The sequence below is a fragment of the Lemur catta genome, chromosome 2 (assembly GCF_020740605.2).
Source record: "Lemur catta isolate mLemCat1 chromosome 2, mLemCat1.pri, whole genome shotgun sequence".
Lineage (NCBI taxonomy): Eukaryota > Metazoa > Chordata > Mammalia > Primates > Lemuridae > Lemur > Lemur catta.
In genome coordinates, this window is record NC_059129.1 from 139151306 (window position 1) to 139177073 (window position 25768).

The following is a 25768-nucleotide window of genomic DNA, read 5'->3' on the forward strand; positions in this document are numbered from 1 at the left end:
TTTGACATTAACTCTTATACCATTTTCCTGGCCTAATAAAGTTGATGTGAGAGTTGCCTCTTTTATCCCTGGTAATAAAAACCAGACATAGTAGACTATTATTCCAATTAAGATATGTCTTCCACTAGTGTCTTTTGTACTTGAATGACAAACTTGCCGCTCAATTCAAGTCATTCCTTTATTAATAAAACTCATTTCCCAACTCTGAAGAAAAACAGTTTGACAAAAACCGGAAAATTTTAGACCTTTAATTTCCGCTTCAGGAAACCTGTTGCACCCCCAAACTTCTGCGGCCCTTAGGCATTTTGCAATTTATCAAGAGTTGAGAAGGAGGTTAATGGGATATCTCAGAAGACGTCCCCACACGTCCCCGTCCCCGAAGCTACAGCCCTGATCACAGCCTGAGAGAAATTCCAGGCTGGTGGCAGAAGCTCCGAGAAGGGCCCGTCGGGCCAGGAAGCCATTGCCCCGATCCTTCCCGTTTGTTTATGTGGCACTTATGGTATTCAGCCCCGAGTACACGCGACCCCGCAGCAACCCCGACGTGGGGCCAGGATCCCGGGCAGTGACTCCTGCCCTGCGGGGCACGTATGGAGCCACCATCGCCCCCTCCCGCCTCATGCGCGGGAAACTCCGCGCCTCGGCGTGCGGCGCCGGCCTGTGGAACCCGGGTGGGACTCGGCTCCCCGCACCACTGAACGTTTCCCGCAGGGCGGCCATGCGGGAAGCGGGCCGTGCCCCAGGGCGCCAGCCCCGACCCCCGCCGCCACTCAGGCCGCGGCCCACAGCCTCGAACAAAGCGTGGCGAGCGGCGACGGCAGCCCGGGGCGGAGGCCGGGAGCGGGGGCGGCCAGTGGGCGCGGAGGCCGGGCTGCGGCCGAGGGCCCCGGGCGCGCTTCCGCCGGCCGCGCCGCGCACGCCGCGGTAAATGGGAGGCTTGGCCGGCAGGGGCGGGGGCCGTGCAGCCGGGGACTTTCAGGAACTGCAGGAGCGGGCGGCGGCTGGAGTCGCCGAGCGCCCGGCGGCTGGGCCTGAGCGCCGAGACTCGCGGCCGCCGCGGAGCCGCCGCCCCCGCGCGGGGCCCAGCTGGAGCCGCCGCCCTCGTCCTCGCTCTCGCCCTCCCGGCTCGGGCCGACCAGCCGCGACGCGGGAGACGAGCCGGCCGTCCCGGGCCGGGGGACCCGCCCGCCATGGCCACCAAGGTGAGGGGCGCGCGGCGCAGGCCCGGCCGGCCGCTCGGCCCCGCGGCGGCGCGGGAAGGGCCAGGACGGGAGCTGGCGGCGCCGGGGAGGCCGAGGGGCCGCGCCGTGCCCTCGGTGGGGTCGCCGGTCGGGTCCGCGGCCCAGCCGGCCCCTCCGGGCGTGGGTGCTGCGGGTCGGGCTGGCGGCTGCGGTAGCGCGGAGGGCGGGGGTCGGCGGGGGCTGGGCTCCGGCGCGGGTCGGGACCCCGGGCGCGGCGCCCTGTGCGAAGTTTGCTCCCGAGCGTGGGCTGCGGGCGGGCGCGCCAGGACGAGCCGCGGGGGCTGGACGGAAAGTTCCCGCAGCCCTGGGAGGTCCTGGGGCAGCCGCTGGGCTCCCGAGGCGACTGCGCTCCGTGGTGTCCGGCTTCCCCACCGCCCCCACGTCCCCTCCCTCAGTCGGCGGCGGGACCCTCGGCCCGTGGGGCGGGTTGGGGACCGAACCCCCGCCCGAGAGGACGCGGCATTTTCAACCCGGCCTGCGGGAGTTCGCTGCCGGGGAAGGGAGACGCGGCGTGAACTCCCCGCGCTCCACGGCTTTCGCTTCTCTTATTTTTTTCTTTTGTTTTGCTACCTTTTTAGTCTGAATGGTTTTGCCAGCATGAATAAAATATCAAGAGGGAAATGACGATGCTTTCGATTGCCTGTTTGCCTGAAAAAAAGGGTCAGGCCCGAATTACGTGGTGGAACTTTAACTCCTGTTTGGTAATTGGCCAGGAGTGGTGGTTTGCTTATTTTAAGTTATTGTTTATGAAATTAGCAGTCACCCTTTGATACCTGAGTCTTCAAAAGCCACCCTCCCCTGTTCCTTTTCTTGGGCGTTTTCAATAGTTACTTGATGTAACTGGGAAAGGCACGATCACGGAATGAGGAGGACCTGGGTGTTGGAGGCTCCATCAGTGAGCTCTTGATTGATCTGTGATTGGTGCGAGGAGTGGATTTACTTTTTCACATAGTTTTTGTAATGCCACTTTTATAAACATCAGCATCCTTTTCCATATTTATTTTTGAGATCTCTAAGCTACTTTTGGGTTGGTGAAAACCTTAATTTTGTTGTTGGTGGTGGGTGTGTGTGTTTGGTGGAGGTATAATTTGGAAAAGTGATAAGAAATTTGAAATCCCTTTGAAAAGTCAGAGTTGTCTGATTTCATTTCAGTCTGCTAAATTTTGCGCTCTGAATCCGTCTAGGTGCAGTGTTTATAGAGAAATGGAGATTCTCCTCCAGGGAACCTGTTGCTTCTGTTACTGAAATAATTATCTTCTTGTTAGTATATTATTAGCTGTGCTGTTGCTTGGTTTTACTAGATGTGATAGAACTTGCTACCTTTTTAACATGTATTAATTTTGCATTGATCTTTTTAAAAATAAAACTTAAACCAGGGATTTTTAAGGAAATTTGATTTTGAGGTTTGTTGTCAAACATTCCAGAAATTACCGATTATACATCCTAGGACATATTCATCGTGCAACCTTAAAAGTGGTTTATGACGTAGAGATCTATTCAGTTGTGGTCAGTGTTGTGGTGTTTTCCATTCTGAGCTACTGAAGCATGTTACATGCACTGTCCTTTAAGTGGAATACAGTTTAGCAACTAGTGGAGGGATACATAATGAAATTTTTATTTGATAGTTAAGCCTGAACTTAATTTTTTCAAAAAATTGAAAAGGACAGTGGTTCCTCTACCAAACTTTAGTCTCATGTGTCCTCACTAAACACAAGCCTTAAAGCATGTGTTAGCACTTCCTACTTTGTTATCTACACCACTCTGAAGGCAAATTCCAGTAATTCTGACTTCGTTTCTTTCAGCTTTCTAATCACTGTTGCACACATACTCATTTCCATGTTTACAGTTGTGACAAACCACTTCCATTTTAAGAAAAGGAAGAGCAATGAAGCGCTTATTAAAAAAGGACCCTTCCTCGGGTTTTTTGGTTTTCCGACTTCCTGGTGATTCTTGTGTCAGACCAGAGGGGTTTTTTTTGTTTTTTTTTTAATTGCTCCCAAGAGAGTAGAGTTGTCATTGTTGCTTCCCTCAACCCCTATACACACACCCCTGCCCTTCTCCGCATCTGAGTAGTTTGATTCTTTCTTCCTTTTCTTTAATGGGTAGGTGGGGAAAATGTACTTAGTAATAGCTACTAACATTTAATAAAATTTTAAGCTCACATGGCACTCAAGTTCTTGTTATAAGCACTAAGTGATGAGAAATATATTCAATATCTAGATATATTACATATGTTGGGTTTCCCTTTGAATTTACCAGAGAATGGCTTTAGTTCTCTTCAGATACAATTTTCTTATTTGTTCTTGGCATGTTTTCTTGAAAATGCAATTATCTCTGAACTGTCATGACTTTTAGAAACTCCACTGGTATATTCACAATAGAAAAAAAAATATCTTTTAGAGGAAGAACTTTAATTGGGCAATTCTTTGCTGGTAAAGAAAGTTAATTGATCATTAACTGTACATTTTAAAGGAATTATCTGTTTTTTTGTTTCTAATCCTTAGTAGAATACTGAATTCAGTTTAAGTGCATACTCTCAGTCTAATCATGTCTCATTTTACAAATATAGAAAAAGGTTACTATGAGTGCTTTAGTCTTGACCTCTGTTGGAAACCTTTGAAGGCTATATTTTGACATAATCCTATGGTGGACTTGAGTAAACTGAGTTTTATTTAAAAGATAAAACCTTGGGGAAGAAATTAAGAAATTTTTTTTCAATATATGTCAAAAGGGACATGAAAATAGTGGAAGTTAATCCATATCTGTAGAATTTAGCTGTAATTTTTATGTCAGAGTTAACCTTTGGTAACTAATTTAGGTGCTTTTATGCTTACATAATCACTTTTAAGAGTAATCGTAACAAGATTCTAGGATTTCCTGATTTTTTTTTAACTTTTCAGCTTCAATATCTAAAGCTATTACGTGTGTTATAGCTTGACTGATTGAATTAATTGAGTGTTGAATGTTAGAAATACTGGTAGGGAATGAGTGAATTGCTTAGGACTGTTCCATGAGGTAGATTAGTGAGAACAATTTAGAAAGTATACTTTATAGTCTCTCCTGTGCAGAAACCTCTTTACTGGAAGAAAAGAACAGAAATATCTTTCTAAAGGGTCTTAAGGATTAAAGTTGATTTGTATAATTTTTTAAAAACAGTATGGAAAATATTAAACATTCTATTTTGTATAACAGTAATACTTTTAAGTGTCTTGAATGTACAGTATTTGTAAAGTCAAAGATAAATTTTGTAACAGTAGAAAGATGAAAGAATTTCTCATTGAAAAAGGAATAGATTAGAAAGCATAGACATTTTGCAAAGTTTTCTACTGTGCTCTGTTTATGTTAATATATTGACCATCTGAAAATTATAGTTGTACTTTTATTGCCCAGTTAAAACTTTGTATCTTTGCATATGCTGTTTCTTTTCTGGAATGCTCTGTCCTCTTCCCCCAGGTACCTTCTTTTTGCATAAGTTAGGCCTCAATGTGTCAGAGTATCCTTGCCCCAGGAAAGCCTTTCCTGATTGCCCTGATCAATGTTACAGGGTCACATCATGCTTTCTGACAGCCATTTTCCATTTGTTTCTATGACTAATGGCTGTCTCCTTTTGGTGCTGTCAGCTACAGAAGGCTGGGACAATGTGGTTTGCTCACCTTTGTATCCGCAGTGACCAGTTGGAAAGAGCAAAAAAGATAATCTAGTGAGATAAGTGACTCACTTATTAAAGTTAAAGAAAACTTTTAATCTCCAACTGTAAGCTTTCATTCTTTTAATTGTGAGTTGTAGTAAACATTTTTTTTAAAAAATACACAGGTACAGTGCAAAATTTATATCTGCAGCTTAGGTATTAGCAGTGTTTTTAAAATATAATTCATGTTTAGTAATGATTACATAAGAAATTGGTTCTTATGTTTTAAGGTAATTGGAACAAGTTTCATACTTCTGAGACTTTAAAAAGAGTTTTCTTTAACTCATGAGTTGTCAGAAATGTGTTTAATTTCGGAAAGTGTAGGGTTTTTCTGTTTATCTTTCTGTTGATGATTTCTAACTTCATTGCATTGTGATCAGGGATCTGATTAATAACCAGTACTGTACCTGGGAATTTGTTGAGGCTAACTTTATATCTAGTCAGTTTTCATAAATGTTCCATCTGTGCATAAAAAGAATATGTGTATTCTCTTGTGTGTGTATACTGTATGTCCATTAGATTTAACTTATTAATTATGCCGTTCACATCTATCTCTTTATTAATTGCTTTTCTCTGCTTGATTTGTTGTGTCTAACTGATCTTTTGTCTGCTTCATGGCGATATTAAAATGGTGGATTTGAAAAATTTCTGTTTAGAATTAGTGCCACATGCGGCTAACGGACAACTTGAAATGTGGTTAGTCTGACTACGGAACTGTTTTTAATTTAAATAGCCACATGTGGCTAATGGCTACTGTATTAGAGAGTGCAGTTCTAGAAAATTCTCAGTAATTTGTCATGAAAATTACCTCTTCCCCATTCTCTCTTTCTGGAACTCCAATTAGCATGAAAAGGACGAGCAGAAATCTAACTTCCAGTCTTGCAACCTGTTATGTTTTCTTTGTGCCACATTCTGGATAATTTCTTCGGCGCTTACTTTCAGTTCACTATTCTTTCTTCAGTCAGGCCTAATCTCTATTATCCATTTAATTTTCAATTTCAATTATCTTCTATTTTTAGAAATTATATTTGGTTCTTTTTCACATCTGATTAGTCATTCTTTATAGTCTCTGGTTCCTTGCTCATATTTTTAAGCGTCTCTTAAAGCATATAAGAAATTTATTATTTTGTGTTTGTTGATTCTATGAGAAATGATTCAGCCATCTGTTTCTGCTAATTCTCACTCATGGTGCCTCGCTTTCTTGTGTGTTTTGTGATTTTATTTTTTTCGTAGGTTGCTCATTTTCTTTGGAACTTTGAGGGACTTCTTACACTTACCTTGAAGTTGTATTCTTCCAGGGAGGACTTGTGTGTGGTTTTATCCGTCTCCTGGGAACATTATGTCCTTCGGGCTTATGTTTTTCCAGCCATGCAGTGTAGCATAAATGTGGACCTCTGATCTCAGGAAAAAGTTCCCTCATTCCCACTATTCTTCGTCAATGATAAGACATTTCCTTGCGTAGACTTTTCTCTGTACCCTTATATTGAGATCCTTTTGGAGTCCCAGCTTATAGCTTAATACAGAAGTCTTTGTCTCTTACCTCCCTGCTAACCGTACAGTCCTAAGAGCACAGACTCGGTCTCCAGGGTCTGGGGGAGACTCCTGGTGAGATCCTGCCTCAGCACATGCTTTCTCCAGGGTCTCTTCTTTCACTTCCTTTGTGACCTCTCCAGAGCTGTTTGTGTGTGTGTGTGTGTGTGTTGCTTTTAATATTTTATTCAGCACTTGCGTTCTTTCAGTCTGGTGATGGTTCAGATATTAGCCTACTGTACTTGCCAGGACGAACTCCAAGTCAGAGCCTCTTTACAAAAGGCTGTAAAGTGAAGGGAGTAGAATATGTGCACTTAAAGTGTTAATCTGTTCTTTGGGGGAAATGCACATAAAGTGTTAATCTGTTCTTTGAGGGAAAAGGTGAAGAAGCATTTTTATTGAAACCAAACCTCACTCAGAATTTCACTCTGGGCATTTCAAAACTTTCCGATTGGTATTTCTTTGTTTCTTTTTTTTCTTTTGACTATTAAAAACACATGATAGATTTCATCCTTCTTATTCATTTTTAGACATTGTAAATACAGTACTTAAGGATGCTATTCAGTCTGACTCAATTTTTCTAGGCTATTTTTAGTATCTGAAAATCAAGTCATATAGTATTATTACCTACAGAGGCAGTACTCAAAAATCATAGATTTGCGGTGATTCATTAAGTCAAAGAGACACCTAAGTTTAGGGATAAGTTAAGGAGGGGAAAAGGTAACTTTATCCTGGTAACTGTTACCTGTTGTCATCGCTGACTCATTCATTTGAACTTCCATGAGCCCAGTGCCAGGTCCTCCCCTCCACCTTGGGATGTCAGTATGAAAGGCGTGTCCTTGCCCTCACAGGGCTCAGTGTCGTAGAGGAAGGCGGCTTTCTCTTTCTGCAGGGGCACAACTCCTCAAGCCAGGAGGCTTTCAAAGGACCTGTCTGGAAATGCCTATTATTTTCTTTTAGTTCATTGAGTGAGTTTTGACTCTTATCATTTCAGATGCTTTAAAAATATTTATATAGTACATCTCAACAGTCTGCAAGTCCAGACTTTGTCTTGTCGGATCCCAAATATTTAGTTCAGCAGACATTCCAGCAGCTATAATGTGCCTCTCCTGTGTTGGTAGTAAAGGTTTGGATCCTCCCTAAGAGAGTTGACATTCAAATATTAATGAGCTGTTTAAAATATACCAGTTTAATGCCAGTTTAAATGTATTTTCTAATATAAATTCACAGAAAAGGGCTTGAAAATGTAGATATGTGTGTTAATAGTAGTTGTCTGTCTCATGGTGACTACACTTAGGAACATTTTTTCATCTTTTAGCTTGTTTTGTATTCTCAAGATTTTGAGTAATGAATATTTGTTGCTTTTGTAATAAAGACAAAAAAGGTCATTTTTTAAAATTTAAAAACGTACTGTCTTTAACTAGGCCTCTAAAGCAGATTCCCAAACTTACCTACCTTTTGTTAATTTGTTTTGAATTATACTAAGATGAAAAAATGTTTTTGATTAATACTTACAGTAAGTGGCACTTTAGAAAAATGCTAATGTACTCAGGATTACAAATATTACTTTGTAAATAAATTATAAGGTTTATTTCCTAAAGTACCATATTTTCTTTTCCCAAAGGAAAAAACAGTATGCTTTTTAACTTTTAAAGATAACTAAAAACTTATTGAACAACCAGAATTGAACCTGAAGGTCTTAAAAATTTACAATAAAATGTGTAATTTTACCTGCCTCCGTATGCCTTTTCCCTGGGGAGCTCAGAGGAGGCAGAGCAGCTAATCCTTTGTGGGTCTGCAGTGGTTTCCATCACTCCCTGCCTCTCCCCACTTTCCTAAGATCACTTAGTCCTCAGATTTTAGAGTTGAGAGTCGAATACTATGATTTTATGTTTCTGTTTCGTTGATGCATCAGATGTACTTTGTCCTGTGACTGACATTACCAGTAGGTAAAGCATATTCAATGTCCTTGAAAACCTCCCCCCCCCCCAAGGAAATCAGTAGCCTTTAGGTTACTGAGATCTTTGATTACAATAGATTGATCTGTTTTAACCATTTAAAGCCAAGATGATATCAAAAAGTATGGAGATTTTTAAAAATTATTATAACATTTACTTCTGATAGTTTTACTACTATATAATGTCCAGAAGTAAAGTTCTCAATGTTTAAAAAACCATTCCCCTTTTTGATAAGTAGGAACATCTCGTGCCCTTTCTGTAGTTTGTGTTATAAAAGTGATAGTGGTGGTTCTCTAAAACGTAGGTATTAAGTGTTTTTTTCCTAAACTCTCCTCTTCTCTGACTCTTTAGGAATCTGCTATAGAGAAAGATTATGGCAATGGTAATAAGCTTCCATGGGAGAGAAATTGGACTGTTACTAAAGTGCATCAGTATTTTACAAGTGATGTTTCCTGAGGGTTAGGTATCAATGGTAGGGCTGCGGTACCCTGACTCTAGCTGTGTCACAATCACACATTGCTGGGCTCTGCCCCAGTTTCTGATTCTGGAGGTCTGCTGATGCTGATGCTGCTGGTCTAGGGACCACCCTTTGAGAAGTACTGTTGTGGAGGATGGACAAAGAAGAGTACAGCCCTGGGTTCTGTGGTAGAGCCCCTGAGATCTGTGAGGCAGCAGACAGGTGCGCTGCTCTAGCGTGCTGTGTGCAGGGAACGCTCGTGTCTTGTCTAAAGGGTTCTTTATCTCACTGGGTTCAAATGTGTTGAAAACCACAAGATTGGTAAAGTATTCTCAAAAGCCATTTAGTTTCTTGTCAACTTGCAGTGCTTTCAGTGACTTTTCAGTGTTCTATTGCTTGGTCATTTGTATTATATGCAAAATGTCTCAACACTATTAGAATCTCAGATTATTTTGGTAGCTGGTTATTTCCCTGTTGCCTTTTAAGTTACTCAGAAAACATGCTATACAATTCTGTGCTTTATTGTAGTTCACAATAATTAGTTTAGCTATTTTTGCTTTGTATACTGTGTTCCTAAAATGGTTGTATAATGAGAATACTTTTTAATTCACTAAGGGGAATTACTATGTAAAAAAATCTGTTTTTAATTATTTTATAATTCAGATAATGTATGATATTGTAAATCCAGTTATTTATCTTATTTGTGTGATATGTATTTGTACTTAATTTTGGTGAATTTGAATTTGAATTTGAATTTGCCCACTTGGAAGTTTTCAGGAAGTAAAGAAACAAATGTTTGTCAAAGCCAGAGAAAAGAATGGGAATAGTCCCCAAACTAGATAAATCTACCTCTGAATAATCAAATTGATTTATCTAGGACTCATATATGCATGATGGCAAGGGCATGCTTTAAGCTTTGTGATTGAGAGGCTGTGTTCACATAACTTGCCCCTGCAGAATCAATAAGGATTAATGTGTGTCTAAATAAGAAAAGTGCAGGAGATTATGAAATCCTTGGCATTTACACCATTCAGTTTCTTGTTGTGGGATCCTTAAACTGCATAGACTGTACCATTAGTTATGGAAGGACTGCTTTTAATTTTTACTATCTATGGTTAACATCAGAATATTATTATAAATGAATATCAAAGTGGTATTTACAGGAAATGTTAAGTATGCTATGTTGCTACCAAAAATCAAAAGCAAGTTTTTTCATTCAGTCTTTCTCCAGAATTTATACTGTAGTTGAAAACGCATGTACATTTTCCTGCTTAGAATTTATAGTCTCATGGGAGAAACAGACATTTTAGTGTCTTCAGTTAAGTGTTATATGCCATGGTAGAAGAATATACATAGTGTACAGTGATGATAGCACAGTATTTGGCATCAGAAATGAGGCCCTCCAATCTATTTTCCACGATTCACTGCCATTAGAAACTTACAAGAGTAAAAATAAATTTATGTCAATAGAGAGGCCACAGTGTGAAAATTGTATGTAAAAACAAGTGCTGGTTAAATACTCTGATATGTATTAGTCATGATGTAAGAAGAGGGTCATTTCTATACTCTCGTAGGTTAGGGAGTGGTGTAAAATAAATGAGGATATGTCTAGTTTCAGGTCTCCTCTAAAATGTTATTTATTATAGTGACTGACCTTGTAGGACAGAAGTACATTTCAGAGAAGGTGTAAGTGTCCAGTCTCTCTGGTTGTGCTTTAAAATTTTACCTGGAACTGGTCACACTAAGCCACTTTTAGGAACCAGTGAACAGCATATGCTAGGCAAATCTGTTTCCGTGGTATAGTTCATTCTAAATTCCTTGTGGCTGAGGACATAGTGTCTTGGAATGGTTAAAATGGATCTGCTCCCTTTGATTTCCAGGTAAGCAGTTTAGTTAAAGTGTTTGGAGTGTTTTGTATACCTGGTTTGCAATACCCAGAGCTTACTTTAGAGTAGGGATTCCCAGCTGGAGTGTTTCCTGGATCTTTAAATAGGCAAACATTGTTTATAGACTGTGTATCTTCTTCACACTGGCAATACCATTGTTAAAATGTATATAGATTATGTTAATAAAATATTGATTCATTTAAAAATACTGGACTTCAGGCTGGGTACCATGGCTCATGCTTGTAATCCCAGTACTTTGAGAGGCTGAGGTGGGAGGATTGCTAGAGGCCAGGAGTTGGAGTCTGCAGTGAGCTATGATCATGCCACTGCACTCTAGCCTGGGAGACAGAGCGAGACCACATCTTTAAAACAAAACAAAACACCGAAAAACTTCATAATGTGTTTTTGGCATTAAATATTTCTCAATTATACTTTCATGTAATTACTGTTATTTGTAGAGGGATGTATGATGTATGTATGTAATGAATTAATTTTGAGGTCTTTGGCATTCCCCTGTGATTCATTGTAGCTATTATATAAAAGCCCACTTCCCTTATTAATGTTTGGTTTCCCTGAATTTCATATTTAGAAGAACAATTTTGTTGTGTCTTCTTTTAGAGATGCAATGAATGAATAAAATCAGTTCTACCGGATTAATGCAGTGGTGGTGGTATAGCATAGACTTAGGAGCCTGGGCTCAAATCCCAATCAGGTTCAGTTACATTTCTTTGGAAAGTTACCTAATTCTTCTGTTTCCTCATCTGTAAAATACAAGTAATTGAATGGATTCAGGCATGAATTCCATTGCACAATCAAGGTGGGGGATAAATAGAACTTTCCCGTAATAATTGACAACAAATTATGTCCCCATCCTACTGGAGTAGTGGAACTATTATATAATCTGTTAGTTCCCAGGCTGCCACCTCTTGACCTTGGTAAGCGTAATTTGAGGGTAGGAATGCTAACACAGTGCCATGATCTTGGGGATGACCCCATCTGGCCTCCCCAGCAGGTGTTGCTCTTTTAGTCTGTACCCCTCAGGTTAGTGGTTCCCTCCACCACTTCATTGCTATACCTGAAGGCACAGGGACCATTTTGCGTTTCCGTGTTGTATTGGGGCACATATCTCTGCAAAGCTCCGACATTTTCTCTCTTAATGCAATAAATAGCTTTTTGGGTTTTTTTCCTCCTGTTGTTTTGCTGTTTCACTGGGCTTCTGAATGCAGGGTGAGGGTTCTCCCCAGGTCCTCGCGCTATCTCTAGTCTGCACTCTGCTTCCCCACCACCTTTTCCTGCAGCCCAGGTAATCTCTTCCGGGCTTTGGGAGTGGAGGTGGGGGTGGGAGGAACAGGGGCCTCACTCTACCTCTCCCTTGCAGTGTTTCTCACAGGTATTTTCTGTCCAGGCCTGGGGATCTCTCTCTTCTCAGGGCCTTGGGAAACCCAAACCAGAAAGCCTTTATTGTGCTCCGTCAGGTCACATTCTGAGGGGAGTGGGAACTGCTGGTTTGGGTTGTAGCGGTGGGAGAAAGAAACAGAAAAAACTAAAGATGAAAAAGTAACATTTCAAAAGTATTGTTTCTGCCAAGTTATCTCAAGAATGAAGTAGAGTTTTACATAGAGGCCTTACCAAAGCGTCTAGCCGTATAGCCAGGAATAGTTGTTATGGTTGGGTGCTGGTACTCATGTTGTTACAAAACCAGAACACACACTGGGATCTGTTAGACCCAAGGTATGGGGTCTATCTTAACTGTCTGGGGAGCTGAAACTAGTTTTTCTAATTTCCAGCTACTCTTGTTGTGGAGGTGATGAACTTTTCTACTTGCTTCTCTTTATTTACTTGAATCTTTAGGTTAACCCCCTTTCCCATATCTGGGTATACCTTGGATTCTTTTGCCATTGCCTCAGTGTGCCTTGTTAATTCTGGTAAATTACCTTTCATACATTAAAACAAGATAAAAACAAAGCAGGATGTTAGAAGCCTGGAGGACAAGGGTATGAATGAGGTTGGAAGCACACTGGCATTGGTAGAAAATCCATGATATGATACCACCACACAGGCCTAGCAGATCCGTTTATTAAGTTTGCAGGAAGCAAATCTCACTGGATACACATAGTAGTAGATCATCACCTTATTTTGTTCCTTCAGTAAATTTGTGAAGTACCTACTCTGGGCCAGAAACCATCGAAGCATTCGAAATACAGCATTGAAGAAAATGATTTTAAAAATCTTTGCCCTGAGACAAAACTCCCTGCTCTCCTGGAGCTTGCATTCCAGTGGGGAAATGGCAGTAGACAAGCCAAGGAGCAGAAAGATAGAGCTGGGAAGGAGAGAGAATGTTAGGGGTGTGTGCACAGTATCAGATGAGGTGGCCAAGAAAGCCTCACTGGGAAGGTGACACTGAAGACGGAAGGGAGGGTGGGTGTCATTTGGATCTCTAAGGAAAGAGCATGGCCCCGGGCCGGTGCCTGCTGGGCCATTGTGGTTGGAGCTGAGTGAACAAAGGGAAGAAGAGGGCATCTTTGGGAGCCAGGTCGCAAAGGGAGTTGGAGGTGATCACAGGGGCTTTGTCATTTATTTGGCAACATGAAACCATTGGAGGGTTCTCAGCACACCAAAAATGACTAACATCTGTCCTTTCTTTCCTTTCTTTTCTTTCTTCTTTGTCGAGCTTGCCTTTACTGGCCAAAGCTGACTACATGGAGTTAACACTGTTCACTTTGATATTGGATTTAAATCTTATTTTATCCCTTCTTAAAACTTAATTGAGTCTATCCAATTTAAGTCACAGTAGGAAAATCCTGTGCTCTATTTAAGTCAGTCAGCGAGAGAGCTTCAAAGGGATTGATAAATTATCCTTGTATATATGAGGAAGACCCCAGTCAAATCAGTTGAAAAAATTTTTTTTAAGAAATAGTGATTAAAAAACTCTAACATATTAAATTTGAGATTGTTAGAAATTTTCAGATTATGTTTCCTGGATATACTGAAAGAAAATACATACAACCCATCAGACGATTTGCCCCTTTGAGCTAAAATAGTTGGTTTGGCTGTTGCACCATCATTCTGTTCACTTGACAGGTGTCCACGCAGACAATAAGTAAACTATTTTCAGTCTGAAAGATTTCAGGAAGATAAGAAACATTTATAATCAGTACTGACTGCATTCCTCTTCTAATTAGGATCACTGTTTGCTGGTTTCTGGTGTAAACCTTCCCGAAGCCTCAGCAGTCTTGAGAGCAGCAGTATAAAAAGTACTGGAGTACTGAGAATTGGGTCAGAATGTTCTCATGGGCCTAGAAGAAGTGGCATCATCCTGGTTTAGGATTGTGAGGTTCACTGAATCTTTATTCTTTCCTGGTTCCATTAAGTGAGTTTTTGATGTGAAATTATATTACTGGAATTTCATATTATCTGTGCTTAAAACTCCATGTCTGTTTTAATTTAAGATCTTTAAGATGGAGAGCACCCTTCAATGATCAGGAGAGACACGGATGAAGACAAAGACTTTATTCCTTACAGGCCCTGGGGGACACAGCGAGCTTGGAGGTCACGCTTGGGGAGGCCAGGCAGAGACAGAGACCCAGAGATCCATGGGCCAGTGCTTTTTTATTGGGTCCAGGGCGTTGTCCAGTTTTCCCTCAGGGAGGTTTAATTGGTGGGTTTAAAGCAGGCAGGCACGAGTTCGAGGAAGTCACGCTGTGACTGAGAGCTAGTCACTACAGCATGTCTGCACAGTCTGTGTGGGGTGTGAGGGTCAGGGGCCAGTCCCACAGGCTGTATGTGGGTGTCCCACAGGGAGGTGGTTACCAGGAGGAAGTTGCATAGGCAGGTATCCGGCCCACCGCACTGAGGCGCTGGGAAGAGGTGTAGACCTGGAAGGTGCCTTGGGTGACTGAGCCCTGCTTCTGGTGGGAGAGAGTCTGACACATTCAGAGTGGTTGCTGAGGCAGTATAAAATTACAAGGATTCGCCATACTATGACTTTTAAAGATATCATCCAAACAGTTTGGCATGATTCAGTGTTTTTTTATTTTAAACTTTTATTTATAAAAATTTCAAACATAGGCACAAGTAGAATAGCACAGTGAACCCCCACGTACCCATTACCAGCCTCAACAATTATCAGCTCCTGGCCAATTTTATTTCCTCTAACCTCCACTCCCCCATTTCGCCTTCCTTCATTATTTTGAAGCAAATTCCAGACAGTATTTCTTGATAAATATTTCAGTATATATCTTCAAAAATGAAGACTTCAAAAAAAAAACACATAACCATCCTGTTAATCATACTTAAAAATTAAGAATAAATCCTTGATATCTTCAAATATCTAGTCTGTTGGTATGCAGTGTAGACATTCATAAATTGTTTGCTGTGTTTATGTTGCCTGATAATATGTGTATTAACAGAGCTATCTATTACTGATTGACATTTGTACGAATCTGCCTGTGTTAATTCAAAACAAATTTTCCCCAGGTAGTGTGACCATACAGGTAACATACCTAAAGATTTTAGGATAGGTGCATGTGTTGCTTTTCTCTTGCTGACTCCAGTGCACTTAAAATCCTCAGGAGACAAGGCCTTTCTGAAACCTTTCTATGCAGCTTAAGTGGTGCCAGCAATAGGAGGATGCTTAGAGGGAGAGTTGGGAAGAGTGGGGTTATGTGTATGCATTTATTGGATCAGAGGTGTGGGAAGGTGGGGGCTGGCCTTTCACTTTAAAATGGTTCCTGTAGATGGTTGAAGAGTTGATGGAAAAGAGGATTGAAAAGGATATACAGTTGACCCTTGAACAATGTGGGCATTAGGGGAGTCAGCCCCCTGCCCAGGTGAAAGTCCATGTATAACTTTTGACTCCCACAAAACTTAACTACTAATACCCTGCTGTTGACTAGAAGCCTTATTGGTAAACAATTGATCAGCATATACTTTGTATATTATATGTATCAAAATACTGTATTCTTTCCATAAAGCTGGAGAAAAGAAAATGTTATTAAGAAAATCATAAGCAAAAGAAAATATATTTACTATTAAATAGAAGTGGAGCATTATAAAGGTCTTTATCCTCATCATCTTCACATTGAGTAGGATGAGGAAGTCAGGAGGGGTTGGTCTTGTCTCAGGGATGGAGGAAAATCTGCATGTAAGTGGACGCTCGCAGTGGAGACCCATGTTCAAGGGTCAAGTGTGTACTAACTATCTTATTTTAACTTAAAATATATAAATATACATTTATTCACCAAGCCCTTCATAGAAAGTCAAGGTCTTTGAGTATATATCTGTTTGCAGTTCTAAGTGATCCATTTTGCATAATCTACACTCACAGCACATTGCCTACAATTTCCATTTTTAGTTTCTTTTAAAGAGCTTAAAGAATTTGAAGATAATTCAAAGCGTCATGAGTATATAATCCTAGATTTTTGCAAATGTCTTTCCCATTTGTCTTAACTGTTGTCTCAACCACACTTTGACAATAAACTTTTCAGCAACTTTTTGTCAAATTCCTCAAAACATTCAGCTTAGATTTCTTAGAAACAATTACTTTCTTGTACTCATGTTTCATTAGCTTATGAAATAATTCAATTGCATAGCTACTCTAATAAGTACAACTCACTGTAATCGCAGCTACTTCTTGGTAAGCATATGATTCAGTTGGTGGGATCAGAATTACCACTGTGTATTAGAGAGTAGGCTGCTAAATTCCACATGCACATGTTTTATACAAAACAGAGCATCAGTGCATATGGTGAACTGGTTACGTGGAATACAGGCTGTATAATACTCTCATGTTAATGAGTCATATTTTTCAGATTTGCCACTAGTTACCCAGGATTACTTAGGTTAGACTAACTGTTAGAGTATGGTTTTCATGGACCTAAGATTGGATTTTGAAAAGAATGAGGGTAGATGCCGAAGTCAGTGTTGTTTTGTTCCTTACTATTGTAACTTGATCAACGTCCCTTAGTATCCTGGTGCCATACCGTAATTTACAGGATGATCAGAGGTGCTTTCATAACATTTTCAGTGAAAGTGGATTTTAGAAGATTATCTTTAGTAAACTACTTTGATTTTGTTATTTTTAAAGTAATGTGGTGGTATCATTTTTCTACTTTACGAAAGAGGAAAATGGTTCATAGCTCTGTAAATTTGGTGGATCTTCCAAGCACGAGGCACTTAATACAGTAGTTACGGTTTCTGGAGGCACTCTTTCCTTCCACCCTATGAGTAGGGGAAGATTTCATCCTATGAAGAAAATATATTCGGCTGGTGGTGACAGGATATTATCATTCTTGGCATTTCCATTTAGCCTATATTCAGTGCTTATATTTGCAACTAAAGTAGCTAAGTTTACTGTTGAGGATGTAAAAGAAATAAAATAAACACGGTCTCTGTCCGTGGGGCCCTCCTGGTTTGTGTTAAGACAGTAGCTGCAAAAACCCACAGCTATGCAATCCCATACCAATACCAAAATGGAAGCTGCCGGTCAGATCATTAAAGCTAAGCATACACGCTGCCCTTGCTTCCAATGGTACGTCGTCTCCCTGATGACAGGGCCTTGCCTGCCCACCGGTGACCTGCCTGCGCACTGTGCTTCTCTCCTGCTCGTGCATCTTTATCGCACGACATTATATGCTGACTGTTTCTCATTCGCCTTTTGAAGGCAGTGACTCTTCTTTGCTAATTCATATCCTGGTGGAGTGACTGTAGTTAAGTACTTAGTAAATGATTTAGGTAAAAGCTGGGAGCCACCTTGGTGTTCTGGAAAGGGCCCATTGCATAGTCCTTGGTTGCAATCCCAGCTTCACTGCTCTCTAGCTCTGTAACCTTAGGCAAATTAATCATTTTGGGCTATGGTTCCTCGTCTGTAATTGTGCCACAGCCTGTCATATCCCTTGTAGGGATGCTATACTTCTCATAATGTACAAGATAATCCCAAAATAATATAAAGAATTGATTCCCCCCAACGCCATGCTAATTGCACCAACAATGAGAAAGGCTGGCCTACGAGCCTTAAATGTATCCCTGGCTGCACATCTGTCCCTGGCTCACAAGAGGGAGAATGAAAACCGTAACAAAATGGGGTGGGGGGAAGTCCAGTAGAGAAGAGAGAAGGGGTCATGAATGTTGTGAGCATTCTATAGTGTTTATTCCAGTGGTGTTTTACTGGGCAAGAGAAGAGGGTGATCTGGTAGGGGACTTGGTATTGTGCAGTGGGAGATAGGGTTGGATTTTTAGGATGGGGTTGGATTAGGGAGGCTCTTAAATGCCAGAGAAATGAATCTGAACTTGATCTCAGGTAATTGGCAATCATTAGAAATTTTTGATATGTGACAGGATGACTATTCTTTATCAAGAGAGAGCCTCTAGCCGTAGTGTGCAGAGCTGATTGGAGGAGGGGAAAGATTAGTGGCTGGAAGGTCAGTTAAGGGGCCACGCTGTGATGGACTCTGGCATAATTACTGACGTGGAAGGTGTGGGGCAAAGAACTGGGTTAAAATTCCACTTCTTGTATCTTCTGGTCCTTCTGCCTCAAAACGGGTTACCTAATTTATGTAATTGGTATGAGCTGCTTTTCTCTGCAAAACTGAGCAGTGCCACCATCTTAGGGTTGTTTAGAAAATTAAATAAGGACCTGTGAAGTGCCTCACCCCCAGAGATGCTTAGTTGTTGCCATTTCAGCAATATTTCCTCGCCTATTTGGTTTCCCTGCTTTTGTAGCATTTATTAGTTTGTGGGAAGGACGAACTGGAAAGGAAATAAAGCATCCTGGCAGAAACCTGGTCAGAGGCACCTGTCCTGCATAGGTGTCCAGTAAGGGCCCCTCTGAGGGTCTTGTCTTCTAGCTTCTCTGTCTTTGCATGTCATGAATCCCTCATTTTGTAATCTTTTCCCCTCTGTTGGTTGCTGCTTAGTCAAAATTTCTTCCTTTGACCACGTATGATTCATTCTTCCATTTTTGTTTAATGAACTTTAAGTTAGCTCTTCAAATCGTATTTTATTTTTCTAACTTAATTCTCTTTGGCAGTCTTATTTTATGATATCCTTAACCTTACAGTTGTGATACAGTAAAAACCAGCTGTAGTTCTGTGGGGAGGTTTATATTAGCTCTGTGAATCTAGAAGAGAAATTGCCCCAAAGAGGAACTTCTGATAAAAATAAATCATGGTTAAGAATGCTGGGCTCAGCCCAGGTAGGGTTTAAACAGAGACCGCGCTCCTCCTCTAACCCAGCTGTGTGTTGGTTCATGTAGCTGATTGTAAGAAGTATCATCTTGAGTAGCTTAAAGATCTATACAGTTTACTTAAGTCTAGCAGTTTGCTTTACATACTTTGAAAAATAAGTGTTCGGTGTCTTTTATGTTACATAGTAATTCGTGGTTATGATGGTGACCCTGAGTCATTAAGAAAAGATTCTTAATTATACTTTCAGGGTAATCCTTTTATAAAACCAGGAGACCATGAAAAATGGTTAACCTAAAGTTTTCCTGACTCTCTGTTTAGATCTCAGGACAAGTTAAATGTCACAAATTATATAATATATATTCTTTAGGAGTTATCTAACTGGAAAATGTGTTTTTTTAAACTTCATCCATTTTGGTTATTGAGCTTTTGGGACAGAGGTGGCAAGCAGGAGCACTGCGGACCCAGATGTGTAAACTGCGACTGGTCGATTAATAATTTCTGCCCTGGGCCCAGGAAGGAGGGTGGACGCCTACGGAATATATCACACATCTTTTGTTCTGGGTTTTAGTAGTGCTAAAATCTTGTAACTTGTTTTTACTATATTTTATGCATAAGTTGTGAAAATAGTATCCCTTTTTTTCCCCTCTGAATGCTAGTTTATGTGCATAGAAACAGCAGGGAAGCCCTGCTAAAAATAAGGTGTTAATTTTAAAAATTCTTTCTGTAAAGGTACTTTTGTATTATTTGGCCTCTGGTCTGTGCTTTTACACCTGGCTTCCCACAGCCCTTCCCTGGGCCTGTGCCTTGCTGCCCCCTCTGCCTCCCAGCCTCACCCTCCCTGTCCCTTGTTCTTCCTGTAGCTAGACCCTCCCCCCACTTACCTAAGTCACATCTGCTTTCTCTGATTTCACTCACCGCCACCTGCCACCTGGATTTGCCTCTCTGTGGCTTGGCTGTCTCCCCCTCCTGAAACAAAGGCTTCCGAGGGGAGGGGCCCTTGCTGGCTTTCCACCACCGAGTCCTCTGGGAACCGTGCCTGGCAGTGGGAACTGCTGCTTGCATATTTGTTGATAAATGAAACATCCGGGCTACCTTGCTTCAGTTGGGTATCAGTCATTGGCTTTAGCAACCACATCGCATCTCAAGAGAATGCACAATTTTTAAATTGGCTCCGATGGCTTTAAGCAGAAACCCTAGGCTTTGGGGGAAAATTCTTCCCCCAAACCATGGTAGAGATTTAGAAAAAGTGTAATTAAGAACTGTAGGGGCTAGGCATTGGCATTTTACAAAATAAAGTTTAGTTTATAAATTTAAGAGTTTTATGATTGCCAGTTAAAGTATTGGCTTTTGGTTCTTTCAGCTGGGGCAGTAATCCTAGGCGAAATTATTAAATAAGTTTTTTTGTTTCAGGAAAACTGCACTTTCTATACTTAAGGAAACTGAACTAGAACATTAAATTTATTGGGAAATAGCAGTGACTTCATGTGAGCCATCTAAGCACCTCCTAGGTAGTAGGCACTGTGCTGTGTGGTAAATGGATTAATAATTCATCCATTTAACAAATATTTTCATGACTGCTGTGTCAGGTGACATGCTGAGCAAGATAGAGAAGGAACTTACAGTGTAGAGAAAGCAGACATGTAAACGAGCAGTGATAACACAGTGTACATACGATGGGAGAAGTGGAGTGTTCTGAGGCAGTCCCTAGGAGGGATAACAGATTTTAGAGGTCATAAAATGCTTCCCACTGGTGAAATCTAAGCTGAGACCTGAAAGATGAGTAGGATCTAGTCAGGTGCAGAAAGAGGGAAGGTATGAACAGAGATCCAGAGGCAAAAAGGCATGACATGTTTATAGAATTGAAAATAGTTCAGTAAGTCTGGAATTTATAGTTGAAGATAAGAATGGTAAGTGCTAAGGCCAGAAAGGTATTCAGGGTCGGATGATCATGTAATTTTTTTTGTCCAAACTGGAATACTTCTGAGATTAAAAGAGGGGGTACCATTAATTACCCTGAGATGACAGGCATAAACGGACTGGCCTGGATAGGTTGGGATATGTGGCCGACCTATTTATAAGCCACATTTAGTAACATTTGGACTTAGTTTATTTAGTGAACAAATAGGTGCTGAGCACCTACTATGTGTCAAGCATTATGCTTGAACTTGTAAGAGCTGTGGACAGCACTGAAGGGTTTTAATCAAGGGTGGCAGTTCTCAGTGTAATTGTTAGAAAGATCCCGGCTGTAGGGCAGAGAGGAATTGGAGTAAGGGAGGGCAGATGTGGGGGAGGCTTTTGAAGTGGATTAAAAGAGGTGATGATGACTTGGACAGTGGAACTCACATGGGATGGAGAGAAGTGGGCAGATTTTACAAATGTTTAGAAAGTAGGTTTGTCAGGCCTTTCGTAGAGGTGGAAGGGAGTGAGAGAAGGATCAAGAATAACTTTCAGGTTTCTTCTTAGGGTGAGTGGGAAGGTGAGTTTCCATCCAGAACTCTCCGGAACACTGAGGGGAGAGCAGACTTTATGCGGGAATGCTGATGAAGTCCGTTTCCGGCATGTTTAGGGTGTGTCTTTGGAACATGCTTGTGGAAATCTGCTAGGCGATTAGATTTACAAGTCTGAAACTTGGGAGAAAAGACTCGAGAAATGGAACTGTGATTCGTCAGTATAAAGATGGCATGTGAAGTTGTGAGGGTGGATATCACCCAGGGAGGATGTCTGGAGCAAGAAGAGCATGGGACCCTGGGGAACACGAACGTTTTAGCGTGGCCTGCCTCCAGAAAGAGGCCTGAGGAAGGAGAGAAGGCGGAAAGGAAGGAAGAAACCCGGAAGAGGGCAGGTGTGGAGAAGCCAGGGGAGGAGAGTGTTTCCAGAAGGAAGGGGTGGACAGCAGTATCAGATGCAGTCAGGTCAGGTGGGATGAGGGCCTTGCAGTGTCATTGGGATTAGCAAGCAGAAGGCCACTGGTGGCCTTGGCCAGTGGTGACACGATGTGGGCAAAGCTTGACTAGCGTGGGTTGAAGAGTGCGTAGCCAATGAAGTAGATGCAGGGCATATGGATGGCTTCCCTTGACATTTGAATTTTTTGAGATTAAGAGAAGGCATTAGTCAAAGGAGTATGTGGGGTTGAGGGAGGTTTTGTTGTTTTTTTTTTCTTTTAAAAATGTGACAGACAAGTAGTTTAAGTGCTCCTGGGAAGGAGAGAGTAATTTGTAACCAGGGCCTGGATAGAAAGCCTAACTGAGAGCCCTGCATAACTGGGGGGCTCATGTGCTCTTCTCATGGTGTTTCCTCTCTTTTCGTATTTTTTTGAATTTGGAGTCAAGGTCATGTGCTTACAAGTAACCCTCAGAGTGCCCTAAAGCAAAAATCTGATAGTGTTTTTTTCAATGTTAAACTCATTACATCTGCTTTATAATGCTTGGTGACTGTATTAAAAGGATTTTATTTTTCCCTAAGGCTCCTAGCAGGCCGCATTTGAGAGCATGCCCTAGTTTCTTTGGCTTTCTAGTCCACAGTACTGCTAGCCACCAGTAGCTGTGAATGTGCCTACGTGTGCCGGTGTTGGCTACATAAGGCAATTGTATAGAAGGAACGAGTGCTCAGTTAGGGCACCATTTCTCTTTCTACAACTGTACATTTTTATTTCTTTTTATGGTCTTTTAAAAATAGCGGTAAAGTATACAGAAAAAATACCCCATTTTAACCATTTTTAAGTATATAATTCAGTGACATTAGGTATCATGTACAAAGATGTGCAACTGTCACCACTGTCTATTTTTAGAACTTTTTCATCATCCCAAGTAGAAACTCTATTAAAAACTCCCCATTCCCCTTCCTCCAGCCCCTGGTAACTCCTGCTCTACTTTCTAAGTATTTGCCTATTCTAGGTACCTCACATAACTGGAATAATATAATATTTGTCCTTTTGTGTCTGGCTTATCTCAATTAGCATAATATTTTCAAGGTTCATGTTATAGCATGTATCAGAATTTCATTTTTTATGTGTGAATAATATTCCACTGCATTTTGTTTATTCATCTGTTGGTGGGCATTTGGGTTGCTTCCACTTTTTGGCTATTGTGAACAATGCTGGCTGTGAGCACTGGTGTATAAGTATCTGTTTGATTCCCTGCTTTCAAATCTTTTGAGTGGAATTTTTGGGTCATGTGGTCATTCTACGTTTAACTTTTTGAGGACGGGCAAACTGTTTTCTGTAGTGGCTATACCAGTTTATGTTCTCGCCAGCGATTCGCTTTGTTTGACTTCAGTTGTTTAAAGAAGTGTGTCTGAATTTTTCAAATATCACAAAACCATAATCATTTGATTTAATTGGGGAGAAAATTAGTTTGAAATAATGAAATGTCTGAATTATGAAACATCAAAAACTGCTTTTATATTAGGTCATGATTCTCAGAATTCACAATCCTTTTTGATTCAGCCACATGTTGCCCTAATTTCTCTCACTTCTTATTTCTTATGACATTATGTTATACTGTACTAGACTTAGACTATGCTAGAGTTTGCAGTCATAATAGCTTTTTGGTTAATGATAGCTGCAAGTATGCCTCCAGAGTCACGTAATAATATATAGTACTGTTTATATTGTATATTATTATATTTTTGATTAAATTTCTATTATTCAGTTCATCATTTTATCTATCATCATGAATCCGTACTGTTTAGACACTAAGTACCTTTTATGATATAGAAAAATAACATATATAAGCAACCTGTTGTTACTAAGCAACAATTGTTTCTAAGTAACTTGTCCTTAGTGTTAAAGTTAGTGAATAGATTCTCATTGAATAAATACTAACCTTTACATAAGAGCTAGTACTCAGCCTTAGTTACTTTGATATGTATTATTATTTGTATGTATTTTGAGTGAATAAGTTTGTTTTAAATTGCCTAAATAACTCATGCCCACAGTAAAGAAAAAACCCCAAAGGACATATCTAGGGTAAAAGATTAAAGCTCTCTCTATATTCCTTGATCATCATCAGGGTAATTTTTAATTGTTATATGCATATCCTTCCAAATGTTTCTAAAATTACATTTATACATAGACATACACATTTTAATAAATGGGATCATACTCTTGTTCTGTGACATTTACCATTTAAAGTAAATATCTTAAGAGTTCTTTGTGTGTCATTATAGATTTATGTTCTTTTTAATTACTGTATTAATATTTAATTTAAAACTGTTTAATTTTAATGTTTATTGTAACTAATTTAATGTTTAATGTTATTCTTGCCACAGATGATAAAATTAGTAGACATTTCTGGGTTAGTTTCAATTGATTTTGTTTCACATTGGAGTCATTTTGCTGCCTGGTAATTTTCAATTGGATGCCAGACATGGTGAATTTTACCTTTTTGGGTGCTGGATAGTCATTTATTTTTCAAAACACTCTTTTGAGCTGTGTTCTGGGATACAGTTAAGTTACTTGCAAACATTTGATCCTTTTGATGCTTGCTCTGAAGTTTGTACAGTGAGATCAAAGCAGCCTTTAGTCGTGGGGCTATTCTTTCCCCACTACTGAAGGGATAGCCGTCTGAGTAATGCCCTGTGTGTCACAGGTTTTCCCCACAGTGGCTGCCTGCTCCTTCTGGGGTTCTTTGTCCATCCTAAAAGCAGTTTTCTCCTATGTCTGTGCTGATCAGTTCTCAGCAGAAGAGGGAAGGTCCTCTGCCGAGCTCCACAACACAGTGTATGTGCATCATGTTGCTCTCCCATACTCTGCCACGTGAACTGAGCCTTCTTTATGTGTATCGTGTTCGCCTCTCATACTCTGCCATGTGAACTGAGGCTTCTTGGCTTCCCCAAACTCCTGTTAGGGACCTCAGTGCAGAGAGACTGACAGGCTGTACCTGGGCGGCCCTCCCCGCACTGAGTCCTGACAACTTTCCAGGCAGTGAGCCGAGAAAATTTTTGCGCTTATGTCGTTTTTTCCCCTCTCTCAAGGATCACTGTCCTGTGCTCTGTGAGTCCTGAAAACTGTTGTTTCATCTGTTTTGTTCAGTGTATGAGTTGTTTAATGTGGGAGGGCATATCCAGTACTTGACATTTCCTCTTTTTTGAAGCTAAAGTTTGCTCATTTTTTTAAAATTATGAAATGGTTGTCTACTTCCTGAAGTATGGTTTCCTTAAATTGGCCTTTTTCCAGGACTAATTATCTTCAGGACAACCTCCCCGCCCCCATCCTTTCCTCCTCCTCACTGCTCACTCTCTCCTGGCTGTTGTGTAGCAATTTTGTAGTGATGTCCACCTGCCCCCCTGCTTCTTCCACACACATCCAGAGTTGAGGCATACAGGTGTTCAGAGATCCTGAACCCTGGTCTTACTGGCACATACTTGATTTGACCACCTAGCCAGCTGGCAGAGCGATTCAGTCCTGGCGAAAAGACTGTACCCACTTCCTTCCGCTACCCTAGCTGGTATCCTAATATAAGCTAGAGCCCCAGCAGCCCAGTCACCATCTGTTTTCAGCTTTCCTGCTTTTTCATTCTTTTGCTTTTAAGGGTTCTGTCTCTTTTTAAAGTGCATTCTTGTGGATAGTATAGTCTGGGTCTTGCTTTTTTTTTTTTAAAATCAAATTGACAGTCTCTGCCTTTTAAGTATTTAGAATATTTACATTTAGTATAGTTATTGATTTGATTTGGTTCAAGGGTACTGTCTTGCTATTTTTCTCCCCATCTGTTATTTGTTCCATTTTTTCTTTTCCTGCATTCTTTTTGATGGCTTTTGTAGTATTTGTGTTTTAACTATACCATAGCCTTTTTAGTTGTCCATATGTATTTCTTTCCTCCTTCCTCC

The 25768-nt window shown here is 40.8% G+C and overlaps 1 protein-coding gene across 2 annotated transcripts in view; it reads left to right on the forward strand.

The window, feature by feature from the left end:
- Window positions 1-932: 932 nt before the first annotated feature.
- SNX9 (sorting nexin 9) overlaps window positions 933-25768 on the forward strand; it is a 112235-nt gene continuing 87399 nt past the window's right edge. Inside the window, exon 1 of one of the 2 annotated variants that reach the window (XM_045544634.1) lies at window positions 933-1202. In XM_045544634.1, the coding sequence (XP_045400590.1) occupies window positions 1191-1202 (12 nt within the window). In that variant the 5' untranslated portion in view covers window positions 933-1190. Of the gene's footprint in view, window positions 1203-1883; window positions 1902-25768 lie in introns of those variants that run through there. The other variant, XM_045544635.1, reaches the window with a different exon arrangement.